The sequence below is a fragment of the Rhinolophus sinicus genome, linkage group LG11, assembly GCF_036562045.2.
Source record: "Rhinolophus sinicus isolate RSC01 linkage group LG11, ASM3656204v1, whole genome shotgun sequence".
Classification (NCBI taxonomy): Eukaryota; Metazoa; Chordata; class Mammalia; order Chiroptera; family Rhinolophidae; genus Rhinolophus; species Rhinolophus sinicus.
Genome location: NC_133760.1, coordinates 57,920,856 through 57,936,966, shown reverse-complemented (window position 1 = coordinate 57,936,966; position 16,111 = coordinate 57,920,856). Strand labels below are relative to the sequence as shown.

General features: G+C 52.3%; 1 protein-coding gene and 3 long non-coding RNA genes across 7 annotated transcripts in view; 3 read left to right on the top strand and 1 right to left on the bottom strand.

Annotated features, from left to right (window-relative positions):
* The window catches only part of LOC109439431 (T-cell receptor beta chain C region), a 60,510-nt gene extending 45,972 nt beyond the window's left edge, over positions 1 to 14,538 (top strand). The window contains exons 5-9 of one of the 2 annotated variants that reach the window (XR_012490330.1): positions 8,178 to 8,212; positions 12,867 to 13,259; positions 13,680 to 13,697; positions 13,852 to 13,958; positions 14,279 to 14,538. This is a non-coding gene — a long non-coding RNA (T-cell receptor beta chain C region). The remainder of the gene's footprint in view (positions 1 to 8,177; positions 8,213 to 12,866; positions 13,260 to 13,679; positions 13,698 to 13,851; positions 13,959 to 14,278) is intronic. The other variant, XR_012490329.1, reaches the window with a different exon arrangement.
* LOC141567572 (uncharacterized) overlaps positions 1 to 16,111 on the bottom strand; it is a 191,047-nt gene that overhangs the window by 129,060 nt on the left and 45,876 nt on the right. The gene's annotated exons all lie outside the window — the stretch shown is intronic.
* On the top strand, positions 87 to 3,411 carry PRSS2 (serine protease 2). The gene is made up of 5 exons (XM_019719730.2): positions 87 to 169; positions 1,158 to 1,317; positions 2,307 to 2,560; positions 2,924 to 3,060; positions 3,203 to 3,411. The coding sequence occupies exons 1-5, from the start codon at positions 130 to 132 to the stop codon at positions 3,353 to 3,355; spliced, it is 744 nt and encodes a 247-aa protein (XP_019575289.2). The 5' UTR covers positions 87 to 129; the 3' UTR covers positions 3,356 to 3,411.
* Positions 8,222 to 9,546, top strand: LOC109439429 (uncharacterized). Its single transcript, XR_012490336.1, has 3 exons — positions 8,222 to 8,347; positions 8,716 to 8,946; positions 9,521 to 9,546. It is a non-coding gene; the product is annotated as an uncharacterized LOC109439429 (long non-coding RNA).

Below are 16,111 nucleotides of genomic sequence, written 5' to 3'. Positions count from 1 at the left end.
AAGGGAAAGCTGCAGGTGTGTTTGCACTGGGAGGAGAGGTGACCCTCCACACTCACCCCCAGCCTCTCTCTCCCTCACTTTTGGAGGTATAAAGGCTCTCTACCACCTGCCGATGATACTTTTGCCGCCATGAATCCACTCCTGTTCCTCGCCTTTGTGGGAGTCGCTGGTGAGTCCCCTGCATTGCTTCAGGCCCCACTTGTCCTCTCTCCTGGCAGAGATGACAGCTCCATTCTTGCTGCCTCTCCTACTTGACTTGTGCTCTGCAATTCTATCTCCCCCGTGTAGCATCCCTCCTTCCTGTTCTCGGGCTCTTTTTAAGTCTTGCCTCTCTCACCTTCTGCCTGACCCCGCTCCCAGCCCCATCATTCATTCACCTCGGGGCTTTGTTTGGAGAGGCAGGAAAGAGAGACCAGGTGAAGGTGGTCCATGAAATAAATCCGTAGAGTTGAGGCGTAGCCCTGACAACTCTGGGCCAGCTCCGCTGTAGCTGTTCTTAACCCCAGATACACCTAGGGGAGCTGAAAAAACACATGCCAGAGTCCTAGCCTAGTCCTAGAAATTCCGACTCACTTGGCCTGGGGTGCACTGAGTTTTTAAGCTTCCCAGGTGTATACAGCCTAGGGTGAGAATCACTGTTCTATTGGCCAATAAGTGCCTACCTTTGTCCTGCCTACGGGCCTGGGGCTACTCTGCCTCATGGGGCCGTGCTGCCCAGATCTGAGCTATGGGAGAAGCTGGGTACAGTCAGAGCTAGCAGCCCCTCCTGACAACCAGGGGCTCAAATAGCCGCGGGGAACAGGTGAGTGACCAAGAAGAGAGAGAGAAGCATTCAGTGGGTGGGAAACCGCATTCTGAGCCCCATCGCCCTGAGGGCACTGGGGGGGAGGGGCGTTTCTGGTGTCCTTCTTCTCCCTGGTGCCCTCAGTAGAGGTGTGGGCCAGATCCCCGCAGGGTACGTAGCTATGTGCCCTGCAGACCCACAGAGATGGGGGAGAACCACACGCACGGCTCCTGACGGGATAGCACTGCTTCCTCACTGCCCACCACCGCTGTGATTGTGGAGGAATCCCAATTAGCCCGATCCAGCCACCGTGCTCCGGGCTCCACCCTGAACATCCTGCTAAGTTGGCTTCTCCCTCCTCTCTCCACTCAAGTTGCTTTCCCCGCTGACGACGATGACAAGATCGTCGGAGGCTACACCTGCCGGGAGAACTCCGTCCCCTACCAGGTGTCCCTGAACGCTGGCTACCACTTCTGTGGTGGCTCCCTCATCAATGACCAGTGGGTGGTGTCTGCAGCTCACTGCTACAAGTCGTAAGTGTCCTGACTGCAAAGCCCGCAGCCCGGCTCGGCCGGCCATCTCAGGGAGTGGGGATCAATCCAGGGGAATGTAGGGTGAGACAGACAGGAAGTGATGGAGAAGAGGAGCTGTCAATGGCAGCTAATGCCCAGGAGCTGGAGGTGAAGAGAGAGGCACACGTACGAAGCCTCTCACTTCCCCCTCCCCCAAAAGAAAAACCAGATAAAACAGCAGGGTTGTGGGTCATAAAAGCAGGGAGAGGCTATTCGGGAGGAAAACAGGCAAGGACTTCACAGGTAAACTTTGTCAGTTGGCTGCACATTAAAACCACCAAAGAAATGTTCAAACAATACCGATGCCTGGGTCCTATCCCAAAGCCATTAACTCAGAATTTTCAGGAAGAGGGATCTGAATGTGGGTGAGTTGTCAGCACTCTCTACCTCTGGTGATTCTACTCTACAGCAGAGCTAAGAGTCACTGCCTAGACCCAGGTTCTCAGAGCTGTGTGTAAGAATCACCTGAAGGGCCCCCTGGTGGGGTTGCCCGGTCCCACCCGCAGAGTTTCTGATTCAGTAGATCTGGGGTGGGAACGGGGACGTTGTGTTTCTAATAGTTCTCACACTTTGAGACCCACTGGATTAGATCATACAGAATGGCCGTGCTTACTAGACTAGGAAGGGCGGAAGTTAAAGTCACTGCTTTATTAGCAAAGTGACAGAGGATGACGAATGCTGGGGGACTTCAAGTAGCTTGTTTGTGCCGGTGGCCCTGGAAGCATGGGGCAGGAGGTGTCGGGAAAGGTGGCTGGAAAAGCAGATTGAGAAGCTATGGCCTCCTGGACCCCTTCACCTCATCCCCGCTCCACTCCCACCTACCTCTGAAGCAGAAAGGTTCTTGGTGTCACACTGTACTGCCCACACCCCCATCGTGAGCAGGGAGCCCGGGATCTGGGGGGAAACTGGGGATGTGGAGACAAGGCCTTCTCGTGCTTCCCTCCCCACAGCCGCATCCAGGTGAGGCTGGGAGAACACAACATCGAGGTCTTGGAGGGCAATGAACAGTTCATCAACTCTGCCAAGGTCATCCGCCACCCCCGCTTCAACAGCTGGACGCTGGACAATGACATCATGCTGATCAAGCTCTCCTCGCCTGCGGTCATCAGTGCCCGCGTGTCCACCATCTCCCTGCCCACAGCCTGCGCGCCCGCTGGCACCCAGTGCCTCATCTCCGGCTGGGGCAACACCCTGAGCTCAGGCTGTGAGTGGGGCCCTCGCGACTTCACCCTCCGACTTCTGAACGTTTCCCATAACCGAGCATGCCCTAAGCCTCCAGTCTGCAATCATGTCTTGTGCCCACTCCACACAGGCTCTGTGTGGGAACCAGAGAGGTGCAAACTCTCAAGGGGTTGACCCCAGAATGGAAAGATAGGACCAATACAGCACTCGCTGGGTCACTTCGAAGGAGGGGTTCAGCAGTGATCATTCTGGGAACTAAATCCCGTTGTTCCTTGCTGGGGCTTATGTTCTTGGGGTCCTCTCCCAGCTGCCCTCAGTGTTTAACCTTGGATGACCATCCTACAGCTGGCCTGACCCACATTTCTTCTTTCCTTGATCCCCAAAGACAACTACCCCGAGCTGCTGCAGTGCCTGGATGCCCCTCTGCTGAGCCAGGACCAGTGTGAAGAGGCGTACCCCGGACAGATCACCGAAAACATGGTCTGTGCTGGCTTCCTCGAGGGAGGCAAGGACTCCTGCCAGGTGACTGTCCCCTTCACATGCTGAGACCCCAGCCCATTTACATGGCCTACCTGGAGGTGGGATTTGAACCCCCAAGGCTGTGGGGCTATAGTCCCTTTTTTCTCCCATTTTACAAAACCTGTCCCACCTTCTTCCTCCCCAGGGTGACTCTGGTGGCCCGGTGGTCTGCAATGGAGAGCTCCAGGGAGTCGTCTCCTGGGGCTATGGCTGCGCCCAGAAGAACAATCCTGGTGTCTACACCAGGGTCTGCAACTTTGTGGACTGGATTCAGGAGACCATAGCTGCCAACAACTAAAGCCTCTACCTCCATCCCTCTGCCATCACTATGCTAATAAAATGACCCTATTCCAACTGCCTGTGTCTGTGCCTGCTCCCTCCGGCCACTGGATCTCGGAATCATCCTCCCCCGACGTCAGACAGGGCCCTGCCTCTCACAGGTGAGCCGAGTGCCCACTTCCCAAATGTGCTCCACGGAAGACTCGTTTGGCAGCATATGAAGAGACAGCATCCAAAATATAATAAGTGGGGGTCCAGAGGGGCTGTTTTCGAGAGGGAAATATGTTTCAGAAAGACTGCGTTCGAGGTTCCTTGACCTTGGCACCTCTCCGGGTCTTGAGTGCAGTGCTAGTTTGTGCCCACATCGGGCCTGGTGTGCAGGGCTCTGCTGCCTCCTTTCACTTGTACCCAGAGTGAACAAATCTAGGGGACATGGGGGCCAATCACCTTGGCTTTTCCTGAGTCCCTTTGTCACGTGCTCTTACTCACCCAGTTCGTGCTCCCTCCTGGCAGCAGAAAGCTCCACAGGGCTCTGTTTCTTGACCACCTGCTCATGTGTCTGAGGGAGACAAGAGAGCCCCCTGGGCTGCATTCCTAAAGCTCCAAAGAAATCTGCCTTTTGTTCACCCCACCTAGTAACACCAATATGGATACACCGTACCGAGGGCTTTGCAAACATTTTCATGGTGAACTTGCCCTCCCCTCTGGAGTGGTTATCATTCCAGTGGTGCAGAAAAGAGAGCAGTTAGTTTACCCATGTCCCTCATCCAAAAAGTGGTAGGTCTGGGGTCGGACTCCTGATTTGCCCGGCTCCAATGCCCATGCTCTCTCTACCCCACCTCACGGTCTATCCTGCTGCAACCATGGTCCATCACCTCGGCTCTTCAGCCTCTCTCCAGCCCTTCCCTGCTTCCTTGCACTTCCTGAGGGGCCTGGTCCCCTGCCCATCTTCTTATACTGCATACAAAGAGGCCCTGTACATTCCAGCAATTCTTCACACCTTTCCTGACTTCGCACAGCTTCCAAAATCAAACCCAAGCTCCTTAGCCTAGAGACGTAGTGTTCTTTCTGCTCTGCCCCTGCCTTACCTCCCCACTCCCTTCCCCTGCTTATGCTCCGATGCTCAGAAGTCCTGGTGTTTCCTGCAACGAGCCATGTACCTCTGACCTCTAGCTCTGGACAATACTGGTCCATCTCGCTCGATGGGCTTCCCACCCGCTCCTTCATCCTCTTCAGAAAAGTTTCTTCTGACCCTTCCTGCTCCCCACCCTCTTCCCCTCACCTCTGCCTTCCGTCACAGGTGTGCTCATGCTGATCCGTAAAGATGGATGTGTCCAGCTTGGCATTCGACAGGGAGCTCCTTAGGGAAGACATCTTGTCTTGCTCACCCTGGTGTCTCTGGTGATCCAACACTCCCCAGAATATAATAGGCCCCCAGTGACTGAAAGAACAGAGTATTACCTAGACTGGAGGGAAATGTACTGAAGAGCCTTCCAGAAGAATGGCTCTCAAAGTGGGGTCCCTGGACCAGCAGCAGCAGAATCACCTGGGAATTTAGGAGGAGAGCAAATTGGGGGGCCCCAGACCTACTGAGTCAGAAATTCTGGGACGGGGCCCAGCGACTTACATTTTAACAAGACTTCCAAGTCATTCAATTCAACTGTAAGCTAAAGCTTGAGAATCAACGCGGTAGAGAGATTCCTAGGCCATACCCTCTGTGAAAACAATAGTGAAAACATTTTTACTAATCATTTCAGGATCCATGAGACATGTGTTACCTTATTTAGTTCTCACAAGAAGTCCATAAGGTAGGTGGTATTATTATTCCCATTTCATAGATAAAGAGACTGGGGCTTCAGGAGGTTTGGTTGCTTGCCCAAGATCTCACAGACACCAAGTAGGGGGCATGGGTGGGCACCTGGGCAGTCTGGCTCCAGGAAGTAGTCTTCCCCGAGGGGCAGGCCCTCAGCAGCCTCAGGGACAACGGGGCCTCCCAGAGCCCCCAGTAAGGAGGCCTGAGTGCTGGCTCCAGCTCTGTCTCTTCATCCTGCATGACTCTAGCGACTCACTTAGCCTCTTTGGGTTTTGGTTTCATCTGGGGAAATTGGGAGGCAAATTTTGGGTTCGAATGAGGGTATTTATGTGCTTGAGAGGTTTCAAGAATTGTGCGTCTATCAGGTGTTATTTGTGTATCTCCTCCCCACATCCCAACACACAGTTCTAGAAAGGCACACCAACAAGCCAGCTTTCCCTTCCAGAACCCTCGAGCACCATCCACATTCTTCTCACCCCCTCAAGTGGCCACACTGAGATTGCAGTTACTAAGGTATGAAAAAAAAAATAGGGAAAGGCTGCCCCCTGCTGCCCAAGCGGATGAATGACCCCACTGAGCATTAACGGGTCTAAGCCCCTTTTAGGGGGTGGGCGGAGCTGCACGTGCACCGGGCATACTGACAACGTGACAGAGTGACAAAGCTGGGACACGCTCCATCAGGAGTAAAAGCAGCTGCTATACTGTCTTTGTAAGACAGAGTGGCATGATTTTTTGTAAGGCCAGTCGGGGTGAGCGTACCCAACTAGATGAGCCAAAGGGAACTTACTCACGAGTGTAGGTTATTGAGGCAAAGGGGGTGAATAAGACAGGAAAATATACGGAAACAGAACAAAAGAAATCATTACATTGATGAAAGTGTTCCTAAGTGTGGAATAAAGAGCTCTTGCCACCGTCCAAGTGATCAAAATAATCGATGACCTTTCATTCTGGCTTTTGGTGGCGTGTTATGAAAAACCACAGGGATACCTGAGTTAAACAGACTATCTTCCCTTTTGCTTGTGTCCCTAAATTCTAAGAGCCACACCGTCGCACCCAGCTTTTGACACCACCAGGTAGCACTCTGACACCTGTCCCTTTCCTAGTCAGGGAACAAGCAGGGGGTCCCAAGCCTGAGGCTGAAAGGGAAATCCTCAGGGTAATTTAGGGCTTGATTGGTTATTTAAATACAAATTAATACACCCAATCCTAGAGATTTTTAACTCAAAAGATCCCAGGACTACTCAGAAGCATGCATTTTTCACCCATTTCCTACGTGACTGGAGACTCATTGAGCAAATTCTGGACCACAAAACAGCTCCTTATATAAACAGATCTTTGGGGGGGAAATGACTTAATTAAACAAATTAATTCAAACAAATAGGTTTTGTAAGTAGCAGATTTCAAAATACTACTGAAAGCAGTATTTTTCTCTTTTCTTTAAAAATTTGTTTTATTTAAATAGATAATATAGCTACTAGGGCTCAAATATCAAAACAACACAATAAAGTTGACACTGAGTTTACTTTTATGTTCACTCTACTTCTGTCTGCCCTACTCATTCTTAACAGTAGTCATTTTTATCCGTTTCTTTTGTATCTTTCCAGTGTTTCTTTAGGCAGAATCATGCAAACATGTAATTCTTACTGTCCCCCCTTTGTTAGACAAACGGAGCATACAGGAACTATATCCTGCAGTTGGCTTTTTCCAGTTAACAATGAGAAGACTGGCCCTGATTACGTGACAGTATGATTGCACGGTCATATATCCAGTTCTCCATATCCAGTCCACACGTCCCCATGCCCTTGACCTCCCTCTGACATCTGAAGTCCATAAGGACACATGTGGTCTCACCCACACCCTTTCAGAAATACACTGAGCTCTCACTGTGTCCCTATCTAGGGAAGTCCTGCCTGTGCAACTCACGGTCAATTTTCCTCCAGACCAGCCTAGAGGTTAGGAGTTGGGCCAAAGGACAGAGTCTGGGTGTTAGGGGGTCTCATTCTCAGATGAAAGGTGTGACCTCTGAGTAGCATGGCCTGGGGGGGGTGGCCCGGGGGAGAAAGGGGCTTCAGCTTCCTAGAAGGGCGGCTCCCCACTATGACGACAGCTAGCAAAGGGGCGGGTACCAGGTTGGGGGTAAAACTTGCCCCTCAGGCAGGCATCCTTGCAAAGACACACAGTTCTGAGGAGCTAAGGACGTCCTGAAGAAGGAATGGGGTGAGGAGGGAGGACCTGACCTGGTGTGGACCCAGACACCACCTCACACCATGGGGGCCAGTGGGGTACCACCACCCCCTAACTCCAACACCCTCAAAGGACAGCTGCTCTGATGGCTTCTTTCCGACTGAGGGGCGGGCCCATGGGAGGGGCGTTTTTGTACAAAGATGTAACATTGTGGGGACAGGGGGCCACAATGATTCAACTCTATGGGAAACCTTTACAAAAACCTTCCTGCCTGTCCCAACTCCACAATCTCTCCACTTTTCTGCCAGGTCACAAGCCCAAGGGTGGCTTGGTTCAGAATGCCTTTGCCTTACCCCGTCCACTCTTCAAGCCAAGGCCATGCGTAAGGACAGGCCTGGATCAGGCCTGGATCGGAGCTGATGCTTCCAGGCAGAGAGCCCAGCTGGAAGGATGCCTCAATGGCCTCATGGGAGGACTCAGGGAGGCCCCTTCATTCCAACCCCCACCGCACCGGGGACAAGGTCAGTGGAGGTACATGGGAGGTGACCCATTCTGCAAAGGAAGAAGCCAGAGATAGCCCTGATTTTAGCACCCTGCCCTCCTCTCCAGGCCCACATCCCTTTGGTGGACCCTCGGAAACAATCGAGAAAGGGCCATAGGGCCCTCTGGATGGAGTCTGTGGCCCCAGGAGTCAAAAGTTAAAAATAATCTGTGCAATTATCTGTAAAGCACAGGGGGAGAGCTCTCATCCCAGAGCCCTCCAGACTCCAGCCAGGGCCCCTTCCTCTCCATGCCTCAAATTTGTTTTCCTCCTTGCCCATTCTCACTGTGTGAACACTGAAAGTTACTTTGGAGAAGGCACCAGACTCACGGTTGTAGGTAAGACACGCTCCAGGTCTCTCCAAGCTCCTCGCAGGGGACAGCGCGTCCAAAGTGTGTGTTTTGGAGTGGTCATATTCTGATGTGCTAACTATGATTATACCTTCGGCCCAGGGACCAGGCTGACAGTTGTAGGTAAGGCTAGAGTCTCCGGTGTGTGTGTGGGGGGGGTACGATGAGGGAGGACTCTATCCCAGGAAACATAGGATGACCCAGCTCCCGGGTCCTGGTTGAGGAGACACCGTCTCCATGTCTGCAAACGAGTTCAGGGGACAGTCCCTGTAAGGGCACATTTACCCAGCCACCCAGAGGTCCTCCATAAACTCTAAGCGGAGCCTCAGTGACTAGGACAGAGCAGGAGGGGCGATGGTGAAGCCCCTCTGTGTAATTACCTGAGACCGGGGAGCTGGGAGAAGGCCCGGAAGCTCATCCTGATCTCTGACATTGGTCCATCTTCCCTCGCTGACAGAGGCTCATATCTGTCCTAGCTCTGAATTTCCTAGGAGGCCACCTGGTGCCTCATTGCCCCACTGTCCGGAGCCCTGCGCAAGCTCTGGAAGGGTGGGCAGAGTGTCTGAAGCAGGGCTGCTGGCTCTGTGAGGGAAGCCAGCCCCAACCCCTTCCTGAATCCCAGCGGTGCTCAGCAGACAAGGGGGTGTTTTTAAGTGGATCTCGGAGGCTGTGCTCTGGAAACACCCTCTATTTTGGGGAGGGCAGCCAGCTGACTGTTGTAGGTAAGTGAGTAGGGGCTGGAGGGCTGGGACCCTGCAAGGAGGGGCAGGGATCCAGATGGAGCTTATCTTGGGGGCTCAGGCTAAAGCACATTTTTATCAGAAAGATCTGAATTCTCATCTTGATGCAGACAGGAGGAGCAGGCTTTCTCTCCAGTAATTTCATGACTGTTGTGCCAAGCCCACGGTCCCCTACCGGAGGCAAGTAGTCTCAGCTAGGAAGGGGTCACCTTACCCTCCTGTCTCCTTGAAGGGTGCCCTGTCATGGCCATGATAGATGGAGGGCCCTGGACTTAAAGCTGTCATCTTTCTCCCTGTCATCTTTCTCCCTCACGCAGAAAGGAGATGGACCCAGGAATAGGGGCTGGGGATTGCACAGGGCCCCATTGGTCCTTTGACCCCAGCATTTCAAGTGGCACAGTTCCCCCCCCACCCCCACCTCCGGGAGTTAAAATTCTGCTAAAGAAAGAGGAGAGTTGGCAGGTGGACTTGGGGAGGAAGGAATGGGAGGCAGAAGGGGCAGTTTTTCTACCAGGCTTTAGTGGTGTGTCAGTAACGACAAACTATTCTTCGGCAGTGGAACCAAGCTCTCTGTTCTGGGTAAGTGAAAGGCGTCCCTGGGTTGTGAGGTCGGAGTTCCAGAAGGACGTCTGGGAGGGGCCAGGAACTAAGAAAAGAGCAGGGAAAAGGCTCAGAGAGTGTGGTGAGCAGAGTTCCCTGGACTTCTGGGTGGATGCCAGCTTCTGGAAGGCAGAGCCCCACACCAGCATTTCTGGGGTTTTCCACACTCATGTTGCACTGTGGACCAACCAACCACTGCACTTTGGAGATGGGACTCGACTCTCTGTCGTAGGTAAGGCGCAGGACCGGGGTGGTAGAGCCAGTGTCCCTTGGACCTGGACTTGCTTTCTCTCTTCCCAGCCCTGTGGAAGGGAATTGAGTAAACTCTGTTATCCCTGCGGGGCTCCAATGGAGCCACACCTGCCTCCCTCCCTGCCTCCCTTAGGTGCGGCTTGGTTGATGTCCAGCCTTCAGTCTATAATCTGCCCCCTCACCCTCTTCTTCATTCCTCCTCCCTTCTTACATGTGTGGAGCTGCCCCTCCTAAGCCGCTTCCTCTTCCCTCTCTTTCCCCTTTCTATGCTTAGGCCTTCCTCCTAATGGAAGAGCCATGAATCCAGGCAGGGAAAGGTGGCCAGCCCCACTCCCGGGGAGCTAAGACTTGGCCTCTGGCAGGAGACCTCTGGGCGGGTTTTACCACAGCCATCCGCAGCTGTGTTCCTATAATTCGCCCCTCCACTTTGGGACAGGCACCAGACTCACCGTGACAGGTATGGAGCCCCATTCTTGACTGGTGGGTTCCCGTGTTTGACCACAATGATGGGTCCCTGGGGCGGGAGTGGGGTGTAAGGACGGGTCAGAGCTGCCCTGGAGCTCGGGCGCCCTCTCCCTCCCTCCCGCACTCCCCCAGCGCTCTCTTCTGTGTTTGTGAGGTCCTGGGCACTGGGCTCCATGCTTCGTCCTCGGGCTCTGTGTTTTCTCACCCTATGTTCCGTTCCGTTGTTCTCCAGGAGTCCTCTCGCCTCTACTGTTTCAGTGGCTGTGTCGTTTACTGTCCCTTTCTTATCCTATCTTCTCCGATCTGCTCCACTTTTCCCTCCCGTTTTAACTCCAGTCCTGCGTTGCTCACTCTGTTTTGGTGAATAGCTGTGTCTTCTGTGTTCACATCCTTCCCAGCACTTGCCTTCTGCTCAGAACTCTCTCCTCATCTTTGTCACCTTCCTTCTCAGTCTCGACTAGTCTCCAGAGACCTATGTGTGTCTTCCTGCAGTGGTTCAAGGGCTCAGGAGGCAGTGAGGGACCAGCTTGGTGAGACTGGATGGCTTAAGGTTTGGTCTTGAGCCCTAAGGGCAGAAGTCCATGCCATGGTATTATGGGTGCTGCAGGGGGGGGGGGGGGGTCTCTGGGAAACACTGTCCTTGCTGGGGGTCAGAGGACATAGGTCTGAATAAACCGTTACAACTGGAAACTTATACCATCTTAGCAACAGACAAGATATGAAGAAGAGAAATAGGCGGGAGGCCCCATTTTCCCAAACCTCAGGATCTAGGCTGGGATTATAGGTAAGGGGGCCATCATGAAACATTAGCACACCACTACCAGGCTTGGGAGGAAGCAGGCAGGTGGAGGAGTGGGGCCAGGATGGGATGGGCCTGGGCTGGACATAGAGACTAGGATGGAGGAAGGGAACACATGGGTCCTACCAGACTGGTTGGCTGGATCAGGCTTTGTCCTGCAGATGGGGGCACATGCCAGGGAGTGTAATGAAAACCGGAAAGTTCAAATTATAGGGTTCCAAACTGCCTGGGTTCAAGGGGGAGGGGGCTCCTGCAATTGGAAAGTGACTTAACTGTCTCAGGCTCTCTGAGACGTATAAAACAAAACTAACAATGCCAGCCCTAAACTGTGAGGGACTAACTGTGAAAGTCCTTAGTAAAGGACCTTTCATGACTGTCCTTTTCATTCCTGTTGCTTATCATCACTGCGTCACAGAGTTTGCCTTTTTGCCAAACCTGTGTCTCAATCAGAAATATGTCCCAAATTTGGACAAGGTGGAGATATCTGGGTTTGATACATTTTCACTCCAAAAATTCACTCCCATAATCAAAACAGAGCCAGATACAGGGCACAGTAAATTCTGACAAAAAGGAGGGTGCTTGAAAGATGAACGTGGTTTCTTCTATCCCTCTGTGTCTTCAAATGAGGCGATGCTTTCAAACAATTACAGAAATCCTTTCTCTCCCGTCCATCAGGCTATAAAAGGGACCAGAGGTTGACATTATGAACACGCTGATAAAATGGACCTCAGCCTTTGGGATTTGTTCATATCCAGCAACCAAGCTCTTACTGCTTTGAAGAATGCAAAGCTTGGCTGTGCCCTAGGATTCCAGACCTGGCAGGGAGGTCTGCTGGGCCCTGAAAGGGAGAACGGGCTCAATTCACAAGCAATGTCTTTCTCAGGGTGACAGTCAGCCTGGGCGAGCCACCATGTACCCCATGTACCCCAGTGTAGAGAGAAAGGTGGACCATCTGAGAAGATAATAGCCAGAGGCGCCTTGGCTCCTCGAAGATGGTTACATGAAAAGAGAAAGAGAGAGAGACAGAGAGAGACAGAGAGAGACAGAGAGAGAGAGAGAGGAAGGGAGGAAGAAAAATGAGTGGAGTATAGTATATAGAAAAGGATATAGTCAGATGCAATAGGAAAAGTGACTCTTCTAAGAAAGAAAGGCTAATTCTAATATGCGCTATCACCCAAACACATAAACATATTACCTTGCAAGAAAAAAAAGGGGGAAATAATAATTTAAAAAGTCAATTTGGTTTCTAGGATCATGTTACTTGTGAGAATCTTCTGCCTCACAATCCACGCTCATTCAACACTGTTATTACAGCTTCTGAGTCTAAACTACTACATCGTGCACCAAAGAGGGCTTGGAACAAGGAAGAAAGATATGAGGTTGGTGCCAAAGTGATTGCGATTTAAAAGGTTAAAAATAATTGCAAAAACTGCAATTTGGCACCAACCTAATAGAAAGACATACCCTCCTGACACATAATCGAACAAGGCCCTGGGTATGAGACTTTGCATACCCAAAATAGGGACAAAATGCCCCTTAGGGAGATGGAAGATATAGTTGCAGGGTGTATCCATGGGGTGACTGAGAAGGAGGTGGCAAAATGGAGGGAAAATGACAACAGAGACTGGGATGGTGTTCCCCAAACAAGCAGGACTTACTACATAATTTTGCTTTATGATGACCCCCTTCTCGGCACACACGTGTGCACGCACACACCAACACTCAGCCCCTACCAAACCCAGACGGCTCTCAGACCAAGCCTGCTCCCCGCCCCCTTCCCTTGCAGAGGACCTGAGCGAGGTGAAACTACCCAAGGTCACTGTGTTCGACCCCTCCGAAGCAGAGATCAAGGAGAAGCAGAAGGCCACCCTCGTGTGCCTGGCCACTGGCTTCTACCCCGACCACGTGGAGCTGAGCTGGTGGGTGAACGGGAAGGAGGTCCGGAGTGGGGTCGGCACGGACCCTCAGCCCTACAAGGAGTACCCCGACCAGAAAACCTCCAGCTACCGTCTCAGCAGCCGGCTGAGGGTCTCTGCCTCCTTCTGGCACAACCCCCGCAACCACTTCCGCTGCCAAGTCCACTTCCACGGGCTCGAGGAGAAAGACCGGAAAAACTGGACTCTGACCCGCTCCTTCCCCGCCACCCAGAACATCAGTGCGGAGACCCAGGGCAGAGCAGGTGAGCGGGGCCTGGGAGGGTCAGGAAGGCGTGAGGCAGACCAGACGGTGAGGGGGCTCCAAGGAGAAGACTAGAAAGACCAGGTCCAGGACAGAGGGAGGGTGCGGGAAGACGAGGGCCCACCATGCAGGAGAACAGGGCACCTGGGGCTAGTTTCTCCTCCCCAGGGCCTCTGCCCAGCACAGCCTTGCAGCCGGGCCCCTTCCTGCCGGCCTGGGCGCCGGGCGGCTGCGTGCTGTGGCCCCATCATCCCCTTCAGCGCTGCCAGGGCCCATGAACTGCAAGGGTGCTGTGGCCCCGCTGGCACAGCAGGAGGAAGACGGGGCTAGGTGTCCTCGCGTCTGGGCCTGAAGTCTGTGCTGACGACAGGCTGACGGGTTTTCATCTGCTCATTCATTTCCCTCCCCCTTTTTCTTTCAGAGTGTGGCATCTCCTCAGGTAAGGGACCCTCGCCTTCTTCTCTCCATCTCCCATGGTCTTTGCTCCGGACCCAGAGACCAGAGAACCCACCCACCTGGGGAGGGGATGGGGTATGTGGAGGCCGGAGATACCTGCCCACAGGTACCTAGCTGCTCTCCCTTCCTGCCAATAGCATCGTATAATCAAGGAGTCCTGTCTGCCACCATCCTGTATGAGATCCTGCTGGGGAAGGCCACCCTGTATGCAGTGCTGGTCAGTGCCCTCGTGCTGATGGCCATGGTAAGGGGACAGGAGGATGGCGGGGCGGGGGGAGGGTGATGGGTTAAAGGTGATACTCGAAACACAGAAACTTGGAGCCAGGAGTGTGGAGACCCTGCCGGGGCCAGAGGTGGGCAGGGAAGAAGAAGGGGTCGCCCACATGCCTCAGTAGACTCCTTCCCTCTGGGATTGCTGTGGGACAGCCAGGGAGGAAGGAGCAGCTGGGGTCGTCTGAAGCCCAATGGAGGTTGCGAGGAGCCCTGTTCTTCTAGCTAGGAGGCCAGCATGCTTTCTCTCAATCCTCACCACCTGTGGTAACCCCAAAACCTTCTTTTCTTCAGGTCAAGAGAAAGGATTCCTGAAGCCAGGTCAGAGGCAGAGCCAGGGGTTTCCAGCCTGTTTTTGCCACAAACGGGATTCTCCTTTTTCCATTCCTAGCCAGTGCTTCTCAAGAGCTGTCTCCTCTCTCTACTCACCCCCGATATCTATCCCCTATGAGCTTGCACAGCTGCACACTCATGACCGCAATCTCTCTAACCCCAGGGGGACCCTGCTGTGCCTAAATTGACTGAACCAATAAAAATGGCCTGTTCTGGTTTGATTCTGCCTTGAGTGTCTGCATATCTCTTTTGCTCACCTCTGAACTCTCATTGACTCCAATAAGGATAGAAGTTAAGAGGTTGTCAAGGAAAGCACAGTCGCCTCAGGTACCCAAGAACCCAGCCTGTGGCTGGCACTGCTTTTCCTTACCGAGAATTTAAGTACACGTGAAAGGTGGTGATAGGCGGTGAGGAGGTTTACCCTAGAACAACGGTGATGTTGACCATAGGAATTTTCTGTCCTACGTGGACAAAGGTGCTCTGAGGAAGAACACGTGTGTTACCCACCAGTAGTCATGTCCCCCTGGCTAACAAAGCCTGGTGTCATGTATACCACCCCTGTGCTTTTCTGCTGTCTCACTGGTACCCTACTCATCTCCATCCGTCACCAACTAGGTTTGAAGACAATGCACTGACTTGGAAATTTATCCTCGTCTTCCAGTTTAAGTCATAAATCCGTTTATAAATGTCTCTTTAGTAAATTAAATGGGTGTGTAAATGTCCCCTGATCACTCCTGGGAGGATAAACAATAAAGTTTCCCTAAAACCAGGCAATAGCCTTATTGCTACTTCTAGAAATCATTCAAAAGCTCTTTACGGTCTCATTGTCACCATGGTGATGGAGTCCTAAGTCCTTCCGATGGCATGTCAGACCCACCCACAATTGTCCTCTACCTCCTAATTCCACACTCAGCCTCACTCTTTTCTTCCCCAAACCTCTGGAGATACTAGTTTCCCGGCCATTTTGCACGCCTCTACCTAGAATGACTCCTACTTATCCTTCAAGATTTGGTGCTGATATCTTCCCCGGCAAGAAGCCTGGTCTGAAGCTTTCTCGCCCCTCACTGCCCCAGGGTTGAGTTAAGTGCACCCTGTATCTTGCTATCATAGGGTCCTGTCCACTCCTTCATGACAGCACACTTGATGGAAATTATCTCTTCATTTGTCTGACACCTCATTTGACTGTCAGCTCCTTGATGACATGGATGTGTCTTATTATAGTATCCCCGGGATATGACATAGGACCTTGGTTCAGTGTAGGAACACAGTAAACTATCTTTGAATAAGTGAATGAATGAGTGAGTGAACCCAAAGTGACCCAGTTCGGAAGCAGATATCACCATAAGGCCTGCCAGAAATAGCCATCTGCCCTGCCTCCTATAAGACCGTAGCACACAACCTTCCCTCTCTGTTGAAACACATGCACACATCCAAATATGTGAGCGTATATACACACATATATGTGCATATATATATACACATTTACATACACATGTGTGCTCACTCAATGAGCACCTATATTGTGATGTTTTGCTATTAATTTTCAAGAAAATAAAGATATCCATGTCACAGTCCCCAAGAAGCTTACCTGTTCATAAGGGGGATAATTCATAAATAGAAGCAGCTGAAATACAAGGTGAGGCATGGCAATAGCACTGTGAGCTGTCTACTAAAATGCAGCCAGAGGCTAACATTCAATTTCTGAGTGGGATCATGAGGAAAGAGCAGGAGAAGCTGGCAAACTCTTCAAAGGAAGACATGGTGTCAATTCTCCATGTGGGAGAGTGGTCATGA